Genomic DNA, 18,970 nt, shown 5'->3' with positions numbered 1-18,970 from the left:
CATCAACAGTGGTGAAAAACGAAACTCTGGCGCCTTAACTGTAACATGTGGCCAATGGGAGGGAAAACCCCAACAGAAAACCTCTAATGCTCCAAATCCAGGGGTTTTCTGCATGGCTATTCCCCAGGCACAGTTGTATCTTCATAATTACGGAAAACCCGAATGCACTAAGCTTAATTACAGCGGGATATCTAGCCCTCTGTGATAATCGTAATGAAGATGTTAATGTATAGAAAACAACACGACGCAGGTGGATGAAAGCAAGTTGGAAGTCTACAAGCCGAAGTCCCTATGCACACCCAAAGACAACATATACATTACACATTTGTACATAGGAGCTAGAATGTGAGAATTCTGTATATAACAGCTCAGATAAAACAGGAGATGGATAGATACCGACTGATATAATTGGGCTTATTGAAGTTAGTTGGCCTATGAAATCAATCAAAACTTCATATTTCAAAGTTGCAAAACTTATGCATTACTAAGAAAAAGATTGGATTAAATCAAGAAGGAGTGGGAATACAATACAGTAATGCTGACAAAGAAAGCGAAGAAGTCAGTGAAGGAATGGAAACCCATAAATGAGAGATTGATATACGTAAGATTAAATACATTTACCCTGAATTAAGATAAGCCAGCCTGTAGTATACTCACCAACAAACGGAAGCCATTGAAAGACAAAGGAAGCATACATGGAACATTTCAGAAAGTCATTTATAGCACAACTTATTGCTCATTATTGGAGATTTAATATAGAGGTTTGCAGGAACAACAACAAAAGTCATGAAGTGCTACGGAGAAGCATGGAATAGGAGAACGAGAAAAAAACCAACGGAAAAAGACTGTTTGTAAGCGGTTAATTTGTAATAAAGTGCTTCAAGACTCAATAAATGAGATGTTTGCTATTTATCACATATACAAACAATAATTCTCCTTATTTTAAAATGATTTTAACTCACATATCATTTGTTATTTGTTCAGAAAGTCATTGTATAGGCCGTGGTTGACTTAGCTCATTAAAATATTGACCAATGCGAGTAAAGCATAGTCGGATGATGAACTTTATTTTCAATATCCAATCACATTGTAGGAAATATTTCTTGTATACTGTTGAGTTGTTGATTTTGATTGCGAAAACAAAACTTACAACAAATAGAAGATTACGACATTTGTGCCCAAGAAAGGGTAGGAGAGAGCTATGGAGAACCGTGGCTTGAGACGATGCATTGAATTCTTGCATAGTTGCTCTTTCGATTTTTTTGATGACGTCATATGTTTTCGTGGTATTTATAAAACAAGTAAACTACGGAAATCTAGTCGGGCAAAATTCTTATAAATTTTACAGTGTCAAAAATACTAGTTAATTGACAAAATGATTATATTATTTACATGGAAATTTATTTGTTATTAATTAAGACCACATATATCTGCCTAATCTGTATTGCTAAATAATGTAAAAATTTTCTCTTTCTCAAGAGTGGCCTAGAAGTAATTACGTAAAGCTTTATTTTAATGTTTCATGTTTTAAAATATAAATTCCATGTATACTTAAAGAAATTAAATGTTTTATTCAATTAATTATCAATGGCATAATATTTTTTTAGCATATAAGTTTTTAACACCCCCGATATTTTCTTTGAAAAGTATATAAAAAATGACGTTACTAGATCACCGTAGAAAAAAATATCAAAAGTGGGAAATTCCAAATTATTGTCACACGACCGGAAGCTGTATAGTTAGTTAATTAACAGACGATGATAAGCAGGATCGCCGGCTATTAGTTTGTAAGTTTGATATTCTAGTTCAAAACACGACGAATAAGCGTATATTACGCAAATTGTCAAATTTGATATGCGTGTGCTATTTTGGCAAAGGCAAAAAGGTTTAACATTTGGTCAAAAACAACAGGGTTCATTAATAGCTTACGACCATCTCGCATTGTGGGATTATTCCTAAAAATAAAAAATACCACGAAAACGTATACACCACGAAAACACATGACGGGACGGTATATTAGATATGTTTAGGTCAACAACTTAATGATCACAGGAACAGTATTTCCTTATTAGACAAGACACAGGAATGTCCTGGACCTCACCTGATGGAAAGACCAAAAACCAAATGGATCGTGTGCTTACATCAAAACAACACAAAACTTCCATCTCAGATACAAGGGCGATGTGAGGAGCTACATGTATTGCAAGCGCAGTGTGCTTGCATTGAAACAACACAGAACATCCATCTCAGATACAAGGACGAAGAGGAGCTATTGCAAGCAGTGATCATGAACTGATAAGGCGTAAGATCAGAGTAAAATTGAAGAAACAAAAGCTAAATGTTGACACACATAAAAAGAAATATGATGTCACAAAACTAAAGCAATTAGAGAAAAAGAAGAGCAATCACACTGGAGCTGAAAAAATTCCAAGTGTTAGAAGAATTGGAAAGCGTTGAAGACATCTGGGAAAATGTAATAAAGGCCTACAACGAATTACAAAAAAGGACATCAAACAAAGGATATATAGACTAAATGGAATTGCACGTCAAGCTCGCTTTAAATAGAATAAACATCGAAAAAAACCAAAGTAGTAAAACTCAACTCTGGCATGATAGAGCCAGTCAAAATTGATGGACAAGACCTGGAGGATGTAGAAACCTTTCCTTACCTTGGAGGCGCGCGTGATAACAACAAAGGGTGGATCAGATGTGGACATTAGTCACATTACTAACAGTCTTGTAAAGGTTAAATCATAATTTGGAAGACTCAGAAAAATATGGAGCTCATCACAATTTTCCATCCAAAGGAAAACAAACAACTTGGCGCTGTCAGTTCTAATGTATGAAAATCACTCACACTCACTCGATCGTCCTTAGACGACCAACGACATGTCCACGCCAGTTCGTCCAATCAGCCATTAAGGAAGCTAGTTCATTTCATCCCTTGTCTTCGTGTCACGCTTTAGTGTGTCCAAATATGTGGCCTTGGGTCTTCCTCTTCCACGGCGTCCGTGATTTGGCTCCCACAGTACCAATGATTGTGCGCTGAGCTCTGGAAGACGGAAGCAATGCCCAGCTAGCTGCATTCTCTTGGAGGCTATTTTATCACTGACCTTAGGTAGGTTACCATATAGGATCTCGTTGGGAATGTGGCTTGTCCAGTGAATGTCTAGAACCTTACGAAGCATGCGTGTATAGGTTCCATCTAGTGACTTCTCCTGGGCTACTGTTAGGGTCCAGCTCTCGCAGCCATACAGCAGAATAGACTCTATTGTGGCTATGAAGAAGTGCAACTTGAGATCTCTTCGCATTGTTGAGCGCCATATTGTGGACGCTTTGTTCAGAGCCTGCCAGGCTAGTGCTTTTCGAACAGCGATGTCCTTTTCTGAACTTTCGACCCAGGAGCCAAGATATTTAAAATCTTCGACCCATTCGATTTCAGTGCCATCTAAGGTTTTGAGTGGCGTAGGATTGTCAGTATTGGAGGGGAGAACTTTTGTCTTCTTGGCGTTGATACATAGTCCAACCTTCTTACACTCACGCTCTACTCTAGATAACAGTTCCTGGGCTTGGACGATTTCATCTGATAGTAAGGAAATGTCGTCGGCAAAATCAAGATCTGTAAGAACTTGTTTTGGGTATGAAAATGAGACGTGGAAAACAATGGATGGAGACAAAAAGATTCAGAGATGTCTGAAAGAATTTTGAGAGTAAGAGGCCTAATAAAATATTAAATCAAGAACTCCATTATTGAACGAAAACAACTAGAACAAGCGAGATAATTACTCTCAGAGAGTAGAATTGGACTGGCCATATAATGAAGATGGAGAACTCCAGAATTTGTACAACAGCATTTACATGGCACCCAGAGAAAGGAGAAAGTACGCCAGTAGAAAACAACGTGGAGAAGAGCAAGAAAGATTGCAGCTGGATTGGAAGAAATGGGCATTATAATTAGCGAAGACAGAAGCCAAAACAGAGGCATGCCGGAGACCTTATGTGCCAGCAGACACGAAGAGGATAGGTGAGGTGAGGTTTCACCGGTAGGGGTCAAATGACACATCTACGAAGAATCCCCAAAACACCTTAACACACACCTTTAATAATTAAACTGAAATATACTTAAAAACCTCTTTATTTAATAAAATAATTCAAGGATGACATTGAATAATTCATACAGAGAATCAGGCAGTTAAAGGGAACACAATGACATACAAGTGCAAAAAACAGCTACTCTTTCTCAAAACCTTTGCAGGATGTTTTGGACTAATGCCTTCAACAGAGAGGAATTCAGTCTAGACATACAGCTTAGTCAATTTCGATACAGATAACCTTATCCTTAGGATCAAAATAGAACAGTTTCATTTTAATAATTTAACTTTCTTGTGAACAATAAAAAAAATCAGTAAAAAAAAAGTATCAAAGAGAATGGTATATGTTTCTAAATGCCTCAAACAAATAATTCGACTGGCAAAGCGGAGAAATCATGATGAATTAAACAAAATTTTGCTCTTGATAAAATATAAGCTGAGAAAACCAATCTCAATGAAAAAAAATGTTACAAAATATACATGCATGTAAGGAGTTCTCGTTCTTGATTGCTGTTCAAGAATGCCAATAAAAATAGATACGTGAAAAAATAGATTTGTTTCTTAAATTTTTCCTTTTTTTGGTTTTTTAGGCGTACATATGCTCTACGTCATCGACCGAGTATACTCCAGCACTGCGCCTCTTCCCCTTTTGTCCGCCTTTCTGTGCGTACTTGTCGCTGGTTCCATTATCAACCAGAACATCTGGGTTTTGCTTCATGCCTTGTGTCACTTTCACTTTCCCATGTACTCTTACGTGCTTTATGAAGTCTAGGGAGCAGATATATGTACATATTCCCAACACAATAAGAAGCCCCGATATGCCGATTATCCTTGCGCTGGTTCTTGTATCTTCCTGGGAATTCAGAGTTCTTTGATAAGATGAGGTGCTTTTCCATTCAACTTTAATTCCATTTTGAAGCTTGTTTAATTCATCTAAGCTTGGCAATGTAAAGTTGAAATCATCCGGGCTTACGAATCGCATAGTCTGAATTTCTAAAAATAAAATATTTCAAAAAATTGTTAAAGTTGAAAAAAAAAATCATTGAATTAGATAGAAAATACATGAACTCAATGGATCTTTTTGTTACATAAATGAAGTAATCATATATAGCGTAAGTTATCTTTGGCTTGTATATATTATTTGCTTGCTAAAAGGAAATCAGGAATAGAGGACACAGAGGGACTTCAATAAATAAGCAAAATAGAAATTATGAATATAATTCTTTAAATTTACGTTGACAAACTGCTAAAGATCCTGTCCAGTCACCGTTTTCATTACACATGCGCGTAGCATTTCCGGACGCTATGGCGTATCCTGGATTGCAAACGGTTACCGCATAGTTTAAGTACTCCAATCCTTGATAATACACGTTTCCATCCGTAACATTACCAAAATGCGTACATTTTTTGACTGAAAAAGGAAAAATAAAATTAAACGTATTTGAAGACCAAATGTATATTTTCAATCTAGCTGTCCAGACATAGCAATAAATATGAATTACATCCTACTTTCACAAGAAGGTGGTGTATTACTCCAGTTGCCATGTTGTGTACATTCAATCTGCAGACTTCCGGTTATTAGCCCGTATCCCTGGTAACAAGTGTATGATTGGACGGATGTAAATTCATGGTTCCCAACGTCACTGTTCAGATGATCAAAAACTGCATTCTGTGGTGTTCCCGGGTCGCCACAGTTTAACTCTGGATGTAAAGGAGGGTAAAGTAACTAAATCATTAATTCTCAAAGGGTATCTGACAGCCACAGTCAAGTTTATAGCTTTCAGAAGACTCTAATAAGAAGAATTTATATTCATGCACATATATAAATTTGTGTTCGTTGATGAAAAAGATGTTCCCTAACATTAAGAATAGAATACACTCTATAGAACGTGCAAGAGTTTTGGACACATGCATAGGTTCAGTAACCGCAGATTTAAAAAAAAAACATCTCTACACACGAAATTTTTTCCAGACGTAAGTTAACTATAAAAGTGAGCAACTTGCTATCCTACTGCTGCAAAATAAAGAATAAAGAAATCACACAAAGTTGATGTCGCGCTACGTACTGTTGCAGATGAGTGGAGCTTGCCAGACTCCGTTTGCTGTACATTCCCGATAAGCCACTGTCTTGTATGTACCGGAGAAAGGGTGGTAGAAATTGTAGCCAGGATGACATTCGTACTTGACTCTGTCCTTATAAGCCGTACCGGAAACCTCCATGTCTGCGTTTGTGCCACTTGCAGGAGAACCGCATTGAACCTCTAAAATTTAATGTATACAAGGTCAAAGTTAGATTAAATATAGACGGATATAAATTTGTGATAATTGTGCCCAACATTTATCTGATAAAACATTCACAGTATTTCGCTCCGAATTCACTGCAAATTTAAAAGGTTTCGGATATGTCTTAGTTGTCAACAAGAAATTTTAACTTTTTTGTATCAGGGGAGGGAAATTGCCATTGAAAAGTAAACAACAAAAAGCAACTTTAGATCTCCGTAAGAAATAAGAATATGATACTTTGTTTGAATCATTAGTAGATTGTACTTTTGCAGTTAAGAGCCGTTCCGTTCCAGGAACCAGTTGTCTGACAAAGTATAGCGGTGTCCCCCGAGTCATATTCATGTCCAGTTTTACAGGAGAACGTGGCTACCACACCGTAAGTTTTACCGAAGTTTGTCTGGTAGGCGTTCACCGGTGGTGGGTCTGGGTCACCACAACTCACTGCCAGAAAACAACAACACAACCAATAGGAACGGTAAGATTAAGAATGCTTCTACTTGCTTGTAATTTAGTCTTGAAATTAATGCTTTTGATATGTTTATATTCATGACTGATGAAATTAATGCTTTTGATATGTTTATAAGCGTGTAACTGATGGGAATATATGTATGTTATTCAGTTAATTTCAATAAAAGGACTTTAAAGAAGAGCCCTTCCACTCAGTCATCTTTTAAGATCTTTCAGTAAAAATTCAGTTGACCACATTGTGCATTTTCTTCCTATTAGTACGGTTCATCACTGAAAACTTCATGAGCTGTATAAACTTAATGTTACCGTGTCATAACTTACAGGCGCATTCCAAAGGTGTTCCGCTCCACGTTGCGTTAGCCTGACACGTCCTGACAGAGTCCCCGGAGAGAATATCGTGTCCAGCGTTACACACATAAGTAACATTTTCCCTGTACCACTTATTGTAGGTACCGTTATAGGTCCCCAGAATGGCAGGCTCAGCATCAGGGCAAGGAATCGCTACACGATGAAAATAAAACAGTTAAATTTTATACCAGGTTTAATTCATTTTTCTCCAAAAAATAATTGATTAGTTTTAATGTTGAAACTTAAATTAAACAAATTATGGGAAAGTAATTGCTAAAAGATGATATTTTTTACTTTACTTTCAGTTTATCAAAATCGATTGGTAAGTTTAAATAGAGAAAGTTTCATTGAATTATTTCAAATATTTGATTAAATATTGGAACTGAAAGGTTGATTATTGAATTCTTGAGTTGTTTGGTAGTCTATAATTATAAACATTTTCGAAGAAAATTCTTACAAAATTTGAACGATAACAAAAAACATTCGTCTTAAAAATGTTTTAAAGATTATTTTTTTTTTAAATTCATGGGTTAAACAAAGAATTTTGTGTGTAAGTGAGAATTACTAGTAACACACCAAAGGGATATCAATTCATATGGAATCTGAACAATTCTGCATGTTTTTCTGGAATATAACTTAAAAACTTGCTAAGGCATTCAACTCGATATTTTGATATATCGGCGACGTAATGTAAATTAAAAGCTATCATTTCCATTCATATTTCGATACAATATATTCCAATGAGCTTGAAACAAAAGATATACCACAGAATCTGACACATTTGTTGCATATTTAATTACTTTGCTTGAAAAAAGTTATTCTAAAAACAAAGCTTTGTGATAAACGTAATGACTTTATAACTTTTCTATCGTCAACTGTCTGATGCAGCAATATACCTTCACCACCTGCAGACTGGGTCTTATATTTCTGTATTTATTTTATACCCAAGAGCATGCTCTACGTTTGAAAAATTTCTAAAACGAGGTAAATTTTTGACAAACAAGTTGATGAAGGATATGGAGATACCGAACAGTATTCAATATCAAAGTCTATAAAACAACACAAAATAGGAGCAGAGCAAACACAAACATCCAAAACATTAGAGGTGGGATCAGGTGCCATGGAGGAGTGAACATTCCCTGCCGACCGGTCACACCCGCCGTCTGCTCCTTGTCATGATCGGGAAATAACGGAAAAATCCGTCGTCAATTCAGTGTATAAACAATGGACTAACAATGAGTATAAAAAACGTCAGTCAGCATTTGACCCAATGACAAATTATGTTTGCTGACAAGGTCATTGTATCGACCATAGAATTTACGAAATGATGGCTTTAAACGAGATTGCTATTCTTGTTTCATCAACTTGTTTGTCAATAGTTTACCTCGTTTTAGAAATTGTTCATACGTACAGCATGCTCTTGCGTATCGAATACTGAGATATATAAACTCCGTATGCAGGTGATGAAGGTCTATTGTGCTGCATAAGTAAGGTAAGTTGACGATAGAAAAGTTGAAGTCATCAAGTTTAACATAGAGTTTGGTTGTTAGATTACCACTGAGTCTTTTTTCAAGTAAAATATCATTGGCGTCGGAAGCAAATAGAAAGTGGGGGGGGGGGGGGGTAAGAGTAAGATAAAAAAAATTCAAACCTACTAAAAAGCCTGACTTAAACAAAAAAAAGGAAACGTGTTTCTTCCAAACGCTCATATTTACCCTTTTTTGTCCTAAACTGCAACGTGTTTGTGGAAAGTGGGGGGCTATACCTACGCCCCAATGCTCAATGCCTATATCATGTATATCTTTGCAAAAAATGTGGGGGGTTAAATCCCCCGGTTCCGACGCCTATGAATATCCAAGTATGAAACAGATGTGTCAGACTCTGTAGTATCTTTTATCTCAAGCTCACCAGGATATATCGTATCGACATAGGTATGGAAAGTAACATTGTCAATTGACATCGTCGATATATCTCAGTGTCGAGTTGAAGGCAAAGCAAGTGTTTTCTTCTTTTTACGCACATTATGAATATCAGCAGTCTCGTTTTAAGTCATCATTTCGTAAGTTCTATGGTCGATACATGTACACTGAATGACCTTGTCAGCAAATACAATTTATCTGCTGACTGACGTTTTTCATAATAATAATTAAGCCATTATATAAACACTGAAATGTCGACGAAGTTTTCCGTTATTTACCGATCGTTACAAGGAGCACACGGCGGACGTTACCGGTCGGGAGGAGATGTTCACTCCTCCATGGCACCTGATCCAACCTCTGATGTTTTGGAGGCTCGTATTTGCTTTTTCCTATTTTGTATTTTTTAATGGACGCTTGAGCATGTTGAATACTGTTCATTATCTCCATATATTTCATTGGATCATTCAGTGTTAGATATAAACTACAATAACCCTGTCCAGTCATTTGGATGAAGTCTTCAGATTTTCACTTACGGGTACATGTGAAGGGAGTTACGTCTACAGATTTTACTTACGGGTATAGTGAAGAGAGTTCCATCTACAGATTTTACCTACTGGTGCAGGTAAAGGACATTTCTTCTACTTACACCTAAAGGTACATTGAGTTCTCTTGACAGATTTTCCTCACAGTTACATGTGAAGGGAGTTTTGTCTACAGATTTTACTAACGTGTACAGGTAAAGGACATTTCTTCTACAAATTTTACTTACACCTAAAGGTACATTGAGTTCTCTTGACAGATTTTCCTCACAGTTACATTTGAAGAGAGTTTTGTCTACAGGTTTTACTTACGTGTACAGGAAAAGGACATTTCTTCTACAAATTTTACTTACACCTAAAGGTACATTGAGTTCTCTTGACAGATTTTCCTCATTGTTACATGTGAAGGGAGTTTTGTCTACAGATTTTACTTACGGGTACAGGTAAAGGACATTTCTTCTACAAATTTTACTTACACCTAAAGGTACATTGAGTTCTCTTGACAGATTTTCCTCACAGTTACATTTGAAGAGAGTTTTGTCTACAGATTTTACTTACGTGTACAGGTAAAGGACATTTCTTCTACAAATTTTACTTACACCTAAAGGTACATTGAGTTCTCTTGACAGATTTTCCTCATAGTTACATTTGAAGGGAGTTTTTTTCTACAGATTTTACTTACGGGTACAGGTAAAGGACATTTCTTCTACAAAATTTACTTACACCTAAAGGTACATTGAGTTCTGTTTACAGATTTTCCTCACAGTTACATGTGAAGAGAGTTTTGTCTACAGATTTTACTTACGGGTACAGGTAAAGGACATTTCTTCTACAAATTTTACTTACACCTAAAGGTACATTGAGTTCTGTTTAAAGATTTTCCTCACAGTTACATGTGAAGAGAGTTTTGTGTACAGATTTTATTAACGGGTACATGTGAAGGGAGTTCCATCTGCAGATTTTTAAAACGGGTACACGTGAAAGGAGTTCCGTTACAGATTTTACTTACAGTTACAGGTGAAGAGAATTCCCTCTACAGATTTTACTTACGGGTACAGGTGAAGAGAGTTCCTTCTATAGATTTTACTTACGGGTACAGGTGAAGGGCTCTCCGCTCCAGGTGGCGTTGGCCAGGCAGGACCTGTTCTGGGATCCTGAACTATATTCGTAACCCGTCATACAAGAAAACTCGGCCCATTCTAGATAACTGTAGGTTTTATCCTCATACTCAGCCATTATTGCGTCCTTACCAAACACAAACACAGGACACTCAACAGCTGTAACAAATATCATTCGTGTTACAACAATAGCATTTGTTCATCATAAACTCAGATAACTGATGGTTGGGCAGCTAAAACAGCTATAACTCCGAACACTTGAGTTTACGAAACCAAGAACTTGTACATATTAATATATCTTTTTTGTTTTATAATTTCTGTTATTTTTTATGATCTTTAGTGTTATGCGATTTATCACGCAAGGCTCTTTGATCAGATCAGAAACCAAAACATAATAGAGTTATTCCTGAAATAATCATAGCTTTCCTATTTAATCCCAAATTGATATTCCTACTCATGCATTGTAAATACTGTCCCTCCCTAACCATTTTAGTTCACATTAATGCTGCTATATTCCTACGCTATATATGCAGTACTGTCTCTCATGGAACTATATCATCTCAGGTTGATAATCCTATACTCACGCACTGTACAATACTGTCCCTCAAACCCAGTTCCTCCACAGTCACAGAACGGTCCGGCGGGTGTACCAGAACACCCTTTCTCTCCACACGGCGGTTCTAAATTAATAACAATACATTCACATATAGAACTATTCAACTATTGTTATAGTAAAAGACGCTTATAGTGAACATGCTAAAAATAAATTGAAGCGTACGGCAAAGTGATTATTGTTCCCAAGGCCATATTGTAAACTAAACGAATATAACAAAATGGTTTGATAACAAAGCAGAAACAGTTCGTCCTTTATACTACGTATCCGTTAAAAAAGCCTATGCGTATTTTTAATAACAACAACACAATCTTTGTTAACTATTTTCGTTTTTTAAGAGTACAAAAACAAAACACAATTTTAAAACCCTCTTTGCGATTGTACCTTCCACGTTGGCTTGGATGAATTTGACGTATATATCTGGGGAGGGGGAGCAGTCAGCCACACCGTCCCGCAGATTATTTGACCATTTCCCGCCAACCAATGTTCCACAGCCGTTAGCGAGGGATGGTCTCCAAATGTACAGGTAACTATCATCAAAGGCGAAGAACGAGGACCCATACTTCCCAGTCACACCGGAACCATCCGTCATGGCTGTTCCCAACAAGGGGAATGACAGACCGTAATTATTTACATCCCGGGAAGATGCCTATAAAATGAAGAATGTTTGTATATAACAAATGAAAAATATAAAAGAAAAAATACCGGTATATAAAAACTGAAACGTACAAAAAGAACCTGTAAATTATGAACTAATTTTTAAATGATGAGAAAAAATAATAAGTTTGCAACTACGATTGTGTCAATTTTGTGAGACTTTTTTTAAAATCGTGGTCGCCAGGGCTATATTACAAAAATATCTTTGTACATACAGTGCAAGTAGTGTAGATAATGGCATAAAACACAGACCCCCTGGAAGTTTAGAGTTTGAATCAGATGTCTACAGGAGGAAAACTTTCCCTTCTGACCGCTCACACATCAAATATTTGCCTCTTCCTATATGTAGAAGTTTGAGGTAAAAAGATACCACAGAGTCTGACAGTTTCATTGTTTCATATTTGGATATTTTACTTGAAAAAGACGTTAATGGTAATCTAACAACCAAGATCACTTACTTATGCAGCAATATACCTTTATCACCTGCATACGGAGTTTATATAACTCAGTTGATTCGATACGCAAGAGCATGCTCTACGTATGAACAATTTATAAAACGAGGTAAATTATTGACTAACAAGTTTATAAAAAAAATAAGCAGTCTCGTTTAAAGTCATCATTTCGTAAGTTCTATGGTCGATACAATGACTTTGCCAACAAATACAATTTATCATTGAGTCAAATGCTGAGTGACGTTTTTCATACTAACTGTTAATCCAGTATTTATACACTGAATTGACGACAGATTTTTCCGGGGTTTTTTTCCCGACGTGACAAGGAGCACAAGGCGGGCGTGACCGGTCGGCAGGGGATGCTCATTCCTCCATGACACCTGATCCCACCTTTAATGTTTTGGAGATCCGTGTTTACTCTGCTCTAATTTTGTATTGTTTTATTTACTTTTGAGCTTGAGTACACATCGTTATGTCATATGCTTTTTTTTTTACTTCATAAATTCTGCTTCATACAGATATAAACAGGTCGGCTTATAACAGTTAGTGCCCTTGAGAAACTACATCCTTTAAATTTTAATTTCATAGTCCTTGTTTGTACGATCTGAGGTTTTTTTTTAGCGAAGTAATTTTCCTAATGACCAATTACAAAATGTGAAAATTTCTTAGTTCTGTTTTCTAAGGAACAGTTGTCTCTGATACCAAAATGTACAGATTTTAATTATGAATATCATAAGAATTGTTGGAAAACTTGTTAGTTTCAATGTTAAATACTTTTGAAAAATTTGGTAATTTTAAACATTTCTTTAAGTTCTTAGTTTTTTTTTAAAAGGATCTACAACTGATTTACAAAGTTTCTACAATAAGCTGACAGCAGAACGTCCGAAGTTTCTTTCTTACAATATGCAATTTATATTTTAGTATGAGTAAAGAAAAGGCCTTTTGGAGCAATGTATCTCTGTTGCGAGGATTTTTATGAAGAATAAGAATCAAATAAAGGGTAGATCGAACTCACCTTGGTGGGCTGGTATATGAAATATAATTTTTAAGAACTTCTTACTTTAAAACTGAAATGTGTCTTTATGTAGGATTTCCAGACGTAAAATTTATACTAAATTGATTATTCTAAAATACAATTATAGAAACAAACCTTACAAACAGAGGCGATATTAATACAAACCTTGTCTCCAAATAAGTGAAAAATTCTCGAGGGAAATGTTAAAAAACAAAAAAAAAAAACCATATACGATCATTTCAAACCTTCGAAAAAGACAGATACTTTTGTCATTTAAGTATGTTTTGTTTGTTGTCACTAGGTCCTTTGCTATCTTTTTTTTCTACCAAGTTTCCCTTACGTGGACCATAAGAATAACGGAATCGTTGGAGGGATTGTAGGTCAGCTGCTGATATTTTGGGTTGGTAGATCCGGGGTACAGAACCGTCTCCAGACCAGGATCATTCTCCAGGTCCATAAAGCTCCACGTGTAGACCCTGACAGTCCCATTATTGTACTCTATGTCGCTTCCACTCCCCCACCCCACGCCATTAAACACTTTACCTGTAAAGAAAGTGGTTCATTTTCTACTGAAAAAGAAAGTATCCCAAAAATGAGACTAACAAGTTCCTCTACAGACAAAATTTATTCAAAGTAGCATAAATCAATTTGTATTTACGAGGGGAAACAAAAATTGAATATGTTGATTGGATACTCTTACTGACCGTTGCTAGGTGTTCTGATGTAAACATTCGTCACATCGTACACATATTGTACTCCACCAACGTTAGATCCGCCCGTGAAGGAGACGGTACCTAAGAGTATATTTAGAATTTTGATTGATAAATTTATCCAGATGTTTGTATTTTGACGTCAATAATAAGAAAAACTTAATGGCTTTATCACTGTGTATTTACTTGTGTAGTTAGATTTTCATGGAATAAGGAAAAAAAAATTTATCGAAGAGTACAAAAATTGACATATTTTTATTTTCTTCAATAGACGGAATTTTTTAATCAGAAATCATTATATAGAAACAGAACAATTCGTGTAAAATGAAGTCTATATGTACATGTACGTACACGATTGAGATGTACAAAAGAATATAGGTGGCTCATCTAAATGTATTCAAACTGAATACTTGTTTCAGTACCTTGTTTTATACTTCAGTTATCAATATAAAATCTTTTGAATGTTGAATTAATTAGTATGTTTTATGGCTTCTGGCAATTATAAAGAAGATGATATGGAAATCCTAAAGTAGACCTTATATACCTTGTGCGTCCATTATCCATCCGTCCTCAAAAAACACCTTGGCAAGGATAAGATCGGGAGACAACCCAACTGATATCTTATAATAGTTCTCTGTTCAAACAGAAATAATTTATAAATGTTATACATACATGTAGCATTGAGTTCCTTCAAATTTTTGTTGAGAAATAACATACAACACCGGGGTCTGTGACCAGTCGGCAGGGGATGCTCATTTCTCTATGCACCTGATCCCATCTCTGATCAATATTTGAATGGTCTGTGTTTGCTCTCTTCATGATTTGTTTGGTTTAAATGAACTTTTGAGCTTGAATACTGGTCGTTATCTCCTTCATTTCATTAACACCCTTGAACGAAGTGCCACGTTTAGGGATTCTCAACAATCTTAAACATCTTGATTTTATTTCTTTAAATGATTGTAAGTTTTTAATGTACAGCTTATTTCTGAACAAGACCGTCTCTTTGAAATCTTTTAAAACTATATTTAATGATTTATATACCTGTGTCCTTGTTACTGATTGGATATGCAGAAGAAATAGTCGCTGGTTTGGCGAATGTGCAAGTTTTCCAAGCACGTACTTTAACTTCACCGGTAAGGATTACTCCGCTTAATGTTGATGGTCCAGCAAACCCATTACCACCTAAGAAAAAAAGACCATTATGATTTTATTCTCTCAAAAACTAACAGAAACCTTCAGAGACGAAAACGAGAGAGGGAGAGAGACTCACCAAAGTATGCCACACCCCCTGGACATGGGGACGCACAGGTACTTGGTCCCGGGGCCATTATTTTTACAGAGTTTGAATTATAAAGGTAGATAACTCCTCCGAATGGTGCTGATAGATCCGGGCCAGTCTGTCCAGACCCAGTTGCAAGAAATGTTATGCGTCCGTGAACAGGATGGTTAACTCGCACCTGCACGTCAATTTTCATTGGCATCTCCCCAAGATTGTGATGGATAAGGACCTCTGGGTTTGAATATGCCGTTATAGAACGCCAAGAACTGATGAAATCTGGTGGACTTAAGCCATGCGTTGTCACAGCTTTTAACAGAAATAAAACAATCATGCATGAAAATGAAATTTTATTAAATTTTATTATGTCAAGATTTCCCCCCCCCCCCCCCCCAATTTTATAAAAAGATATTTCTTCTGTAACTCCTTATTATACATATAAATTCTTTGATGTCAAGAATTTTTTTCCTAATTTTATAGGAAGGCATTTCTTTACCTAACTATATTATATTATAAATTAAGCTTTGCAATAGCTAGACTTTTGTACATTTGTAAAAGTATAATTCCTCTGATAAAAATAAATTATTTAAAGTAATTTTGTTCTTTTTATTTACATGAACTTACTTTATTACGGTTACAAAACGAAAAATTATAATTATTCTGTACTTTAATGAACACCAAATATCATGATTTTCGTAGCATAAAACAAACAACATTATAAATTCCATTCTTTTTATGCCTTGTTTTACTTTATTGATTTTCAACGCAGAGTTTATGTTGCAAACAAGCGACCGAGAACCATTATGTCATTTATACAAATACAAGTATATTTTGAAATCTTACTGTTGTCTCAAGAGTTTTAAATGTTATGTGATTTTGTATCCAATGAGGAATAAATTCAGTTATTAAAATTAAAAAAAAACAAGTATTATAAAAATCAAAATAACGCTTTTTATTGTGATTAAAAACACTTGAATACATGCTGTTAGTAGACTGCTGTTATGAAACACACAAATGTTCTACAATTCTTAATCTCATCTTAGTTAAGTTTACACATGTATATGAACTTAATTATTGCGAATTTCCAGTGCCACTTGTTTAATTCCATATTGTTTTATAACAAGATATACCTGCAAAATTAATCGAGAAATTAACGGCATGAAAAAATATCTGAAAAAAGTCATAATTTCAAATTGTTGAAAAATGAGAATAATACCCTTCTTATTTTTACAATTGAATGATAGTAAGTTTTCAAAATCAAAATTTCATTCAAAATCGGGCTAACATTGTGATGGAAATAATGTTAATATTTTAGACAGAGTCGTATATTCATGGACTTATAAAATCAGAATGATTCAAATTGCATACAATCCTTTCATGTAAAACTGATTACGTTCATTATGATCCAATAGAAGTTTTAAGCACATTTAATGATTTTTATGGAAATGTGGCAGATTGAATGGAAAAGGATATATATTTTAATGAAAGTAATCAAAGTACTTTGAATGTTTTAAAGAAAAGTGTTGTTCCTACTAAGAAATTAATTAAGCGCCTATGAGCTAGGAAAAATAAACGAATCATGATGTAGAAAAATATCTCTTAAGATTTGCAAATTTGAAAAGTAACTTTTTTGATAAGATAATGTCTTTTCAATTGGCCAATCCGTACATAAAAAAATCCCGAGCAAGACCATTGAAAACTTCTTGAAAACCCCATGAAAATTTACTTAAACATTTACATGATTTTAAACTTATGTTGAAACTACAACTCTTTGATTTTGATGATATTTTTGATAATGATATCTGGGAGTCTTGAACTTGGCCTTTATCCTAAACCATATTACTGCGACTCTAAATAAAAACAAATTGTACTGGTTGCGAAAGTTATTTTAAATTGATGGAGCGTTCGAATTCTGTTACAGTCCATTATATACTCTAAAGGACGATCAGAGCTGATTATTTATCTCTATCTTCTGCTTCTACTTGTCTGGACGGTGAATCGGATGGCGCGTGGTTGGAACATTTGCTCTAGAGTCGTGGAGTAAGGGATTTCGGATTCAGATCCCACTTCGGGATGTGGAAATCTGTCTTTTCGAACCGTATTAACTGTATGAATAAATTCTTGTGTCGCAGTATTTGCTGTCACAAAAAAGTCCCCCTCACTGCTCATGGGTCCTGCAGTGCAGGTCTAAATTTGCAGCTCTCCATTGTCATATGGCGGTATCTCGGTTTGAAAAAGTTAATGAACAAGTTAGTGATCGTCTAAAAATGTTATTGTCATTGGTCATTTGCAAAATTATTCTGTCAAAACATTTTGACTGTACAGACAAGTACTCAGAAGTTGATATACTGTATTTCAAAGACGCTTGAGTTTCTGAATCACAATATTTCTGTGTTTTTTGGAGACCAGGTCCAATATCCCATGGTATTAATTCCGCCCCGTTATAAGCAAACCTAATATGTTTTCATGTGAAGATGAATTTGTCCAAAATATTTATACATGAAAAGAAGAAAACTCTTGCTGTGGTCTTGAACTCGACATTTAGATGTATCGACAACGGTATTGTCAATTAGCAATGGTTATTTCCATTTCTAATAGCGATATGATACGAGATTGATTGAAAAGATTCCACAGAGTCTGACACATCTGTTACATACAGTGTTTGGATATAACTTTTTCTTGAAAAGGACGTTTATGGTAATCTAACAACAAAGCTTTATGATAAACGTAATAATTTTTTAAACGTCAAATTTCCTTACTTATGTGTCAATAAAACTTCATCATCTGCATACGGGGTTTATCTACGCAATTATTAGATTGCAAGAACATGTTCTACGAATGTACAATTTCTAAAACGAGATAAATTTTGACAAGCAAGTTGATGAAACAAGCATATATCAACAGTTTCGTTTAAAGTCATCTTTTGGTAAGTTCAGTGGTCGATACAATGACCTTGTCAGCAAAAACAATTTATCATTAAGTCAAATGCTGACTGACATTTTTTATAATTATTGTTAAGTTATTATTTACACACTGAATTGTAGAAGGGTTTTTCCTCATCGTTTAAACCATATTCGAGTGAAAGCGGAATATTGCTTCATAAAATGTATAAGAGAGTTTACGATGGAAAACTCGTAGTCATCATGTTATTGTTAGATGCTCAGTGAAATACGTCTTGGCTGATTTTAATCGCCTGTATCATCATTTAAAATTCAAAATATGAAACTGTTGTAACATACTATGCGGTATTTTTAATTTCTTGTCATGTTAGTTTGAAATGTTGAAGTAAACGTCTAAGGACATTTGATGGTACAATGATTTAAACTTAAAATTACTAGTATCCTGGAAAATTAGTAGTGAAAAAGGGACATTGTTGATTGCAACAATTTAAGGCAGTAATTTTTGAAAATAAGACATAATTGAAGTGTTCCTTTAAGTGTCCGGGAACAATTTCAAAAACGTTATTTTACATTATTTCAAA

The 18,970-nt window shown here is 35.2% G+C and overlaps 1 protein-coding gene across 1 annotated transcript; it reads right to left on the bottom strand.

Moving 5' to 3' along the window:
• Positions 1 to 4,117: 4,117 nt before the first annotated feature.
• LOC134259761 (uncharacterized) lies at positions 4,118 to 15,823 on the bottom strand. Its single transcript, XM_062742365.1, has 14 exons — positions 15,484 to 15,823; positions 15,255 to 15,395; positions 14,758 to 14,847; positions 14,208 to 14,297; positions 13,844 to 14,046; positions 11,764 to 12,028; positions 11,351 to 11,446; positions 10,740 to 10,925; positions 7,164 to 7,343; positions 6,639 to 6,815; positions 6,158 to 6,352; positions 5,601 to 5,792; positions 5,326 to 5,502; positions 4,118 to 5,084 (listed from the first exon to the last, which is right to left on the bottom strand). The coding sequence occupies exons 1-14, from the start codon at positions 15,821 to 15,823 to the stop codon at positions 4,678 to 4,680; spliced, it is 2,739 nt and encodes a 912-aa protein (XP_062598349.1). The 3' UTR covers positions 4,118 to 4,677.
• Positions 15,824 to 18,970: the final 3,147 nt, after the last annotated feature.

Source organism: Saccostrea cucullata, unplaced genomic scaffold (assembly GCF_032062105.1).
Source record: "Saccostrea cucullata isolate Sc308-1 unplaced genomic scaffold, CSIRO_AGI_Scuc_v1 ctg452, whole genome shotgun sequence".
Classification (NCBI taxonomy): Eukaryota; Metazoa; Mollusca; class Bivalvia; order Ostreida; family Ostreidae; genus Saccostrea; species Saccostrea cuccullata.
This window is presented reverse-complemented; position numbering and strand designations above follow the sequence as displayed.

Bases quoted from the DNA above. Each gene is read 5' to 3' on its own strand.
- LOC134259761 (XM_062742365.1), bottom strand. From the start codon at position 15,823: ATGATTGTTTTATTTCTGTTAAAAGCTGTGACAACGCATGGCTTAAGT. The intron at 7,344-10,739 runs GTAAGTAAAATC...TTCATCGTGTAG, and splicing joins AGAGCCCTTCACCTGTACCC to CGATTCCTTGCCCTGATGCT. The intron at 6,353-6,638 runs GTACAATCTACT...ATTAAATTTTAG, and splicing joins AACGGCTCTTAACTGCAAAA to AGGTTCAATGCGGTTCTCCT.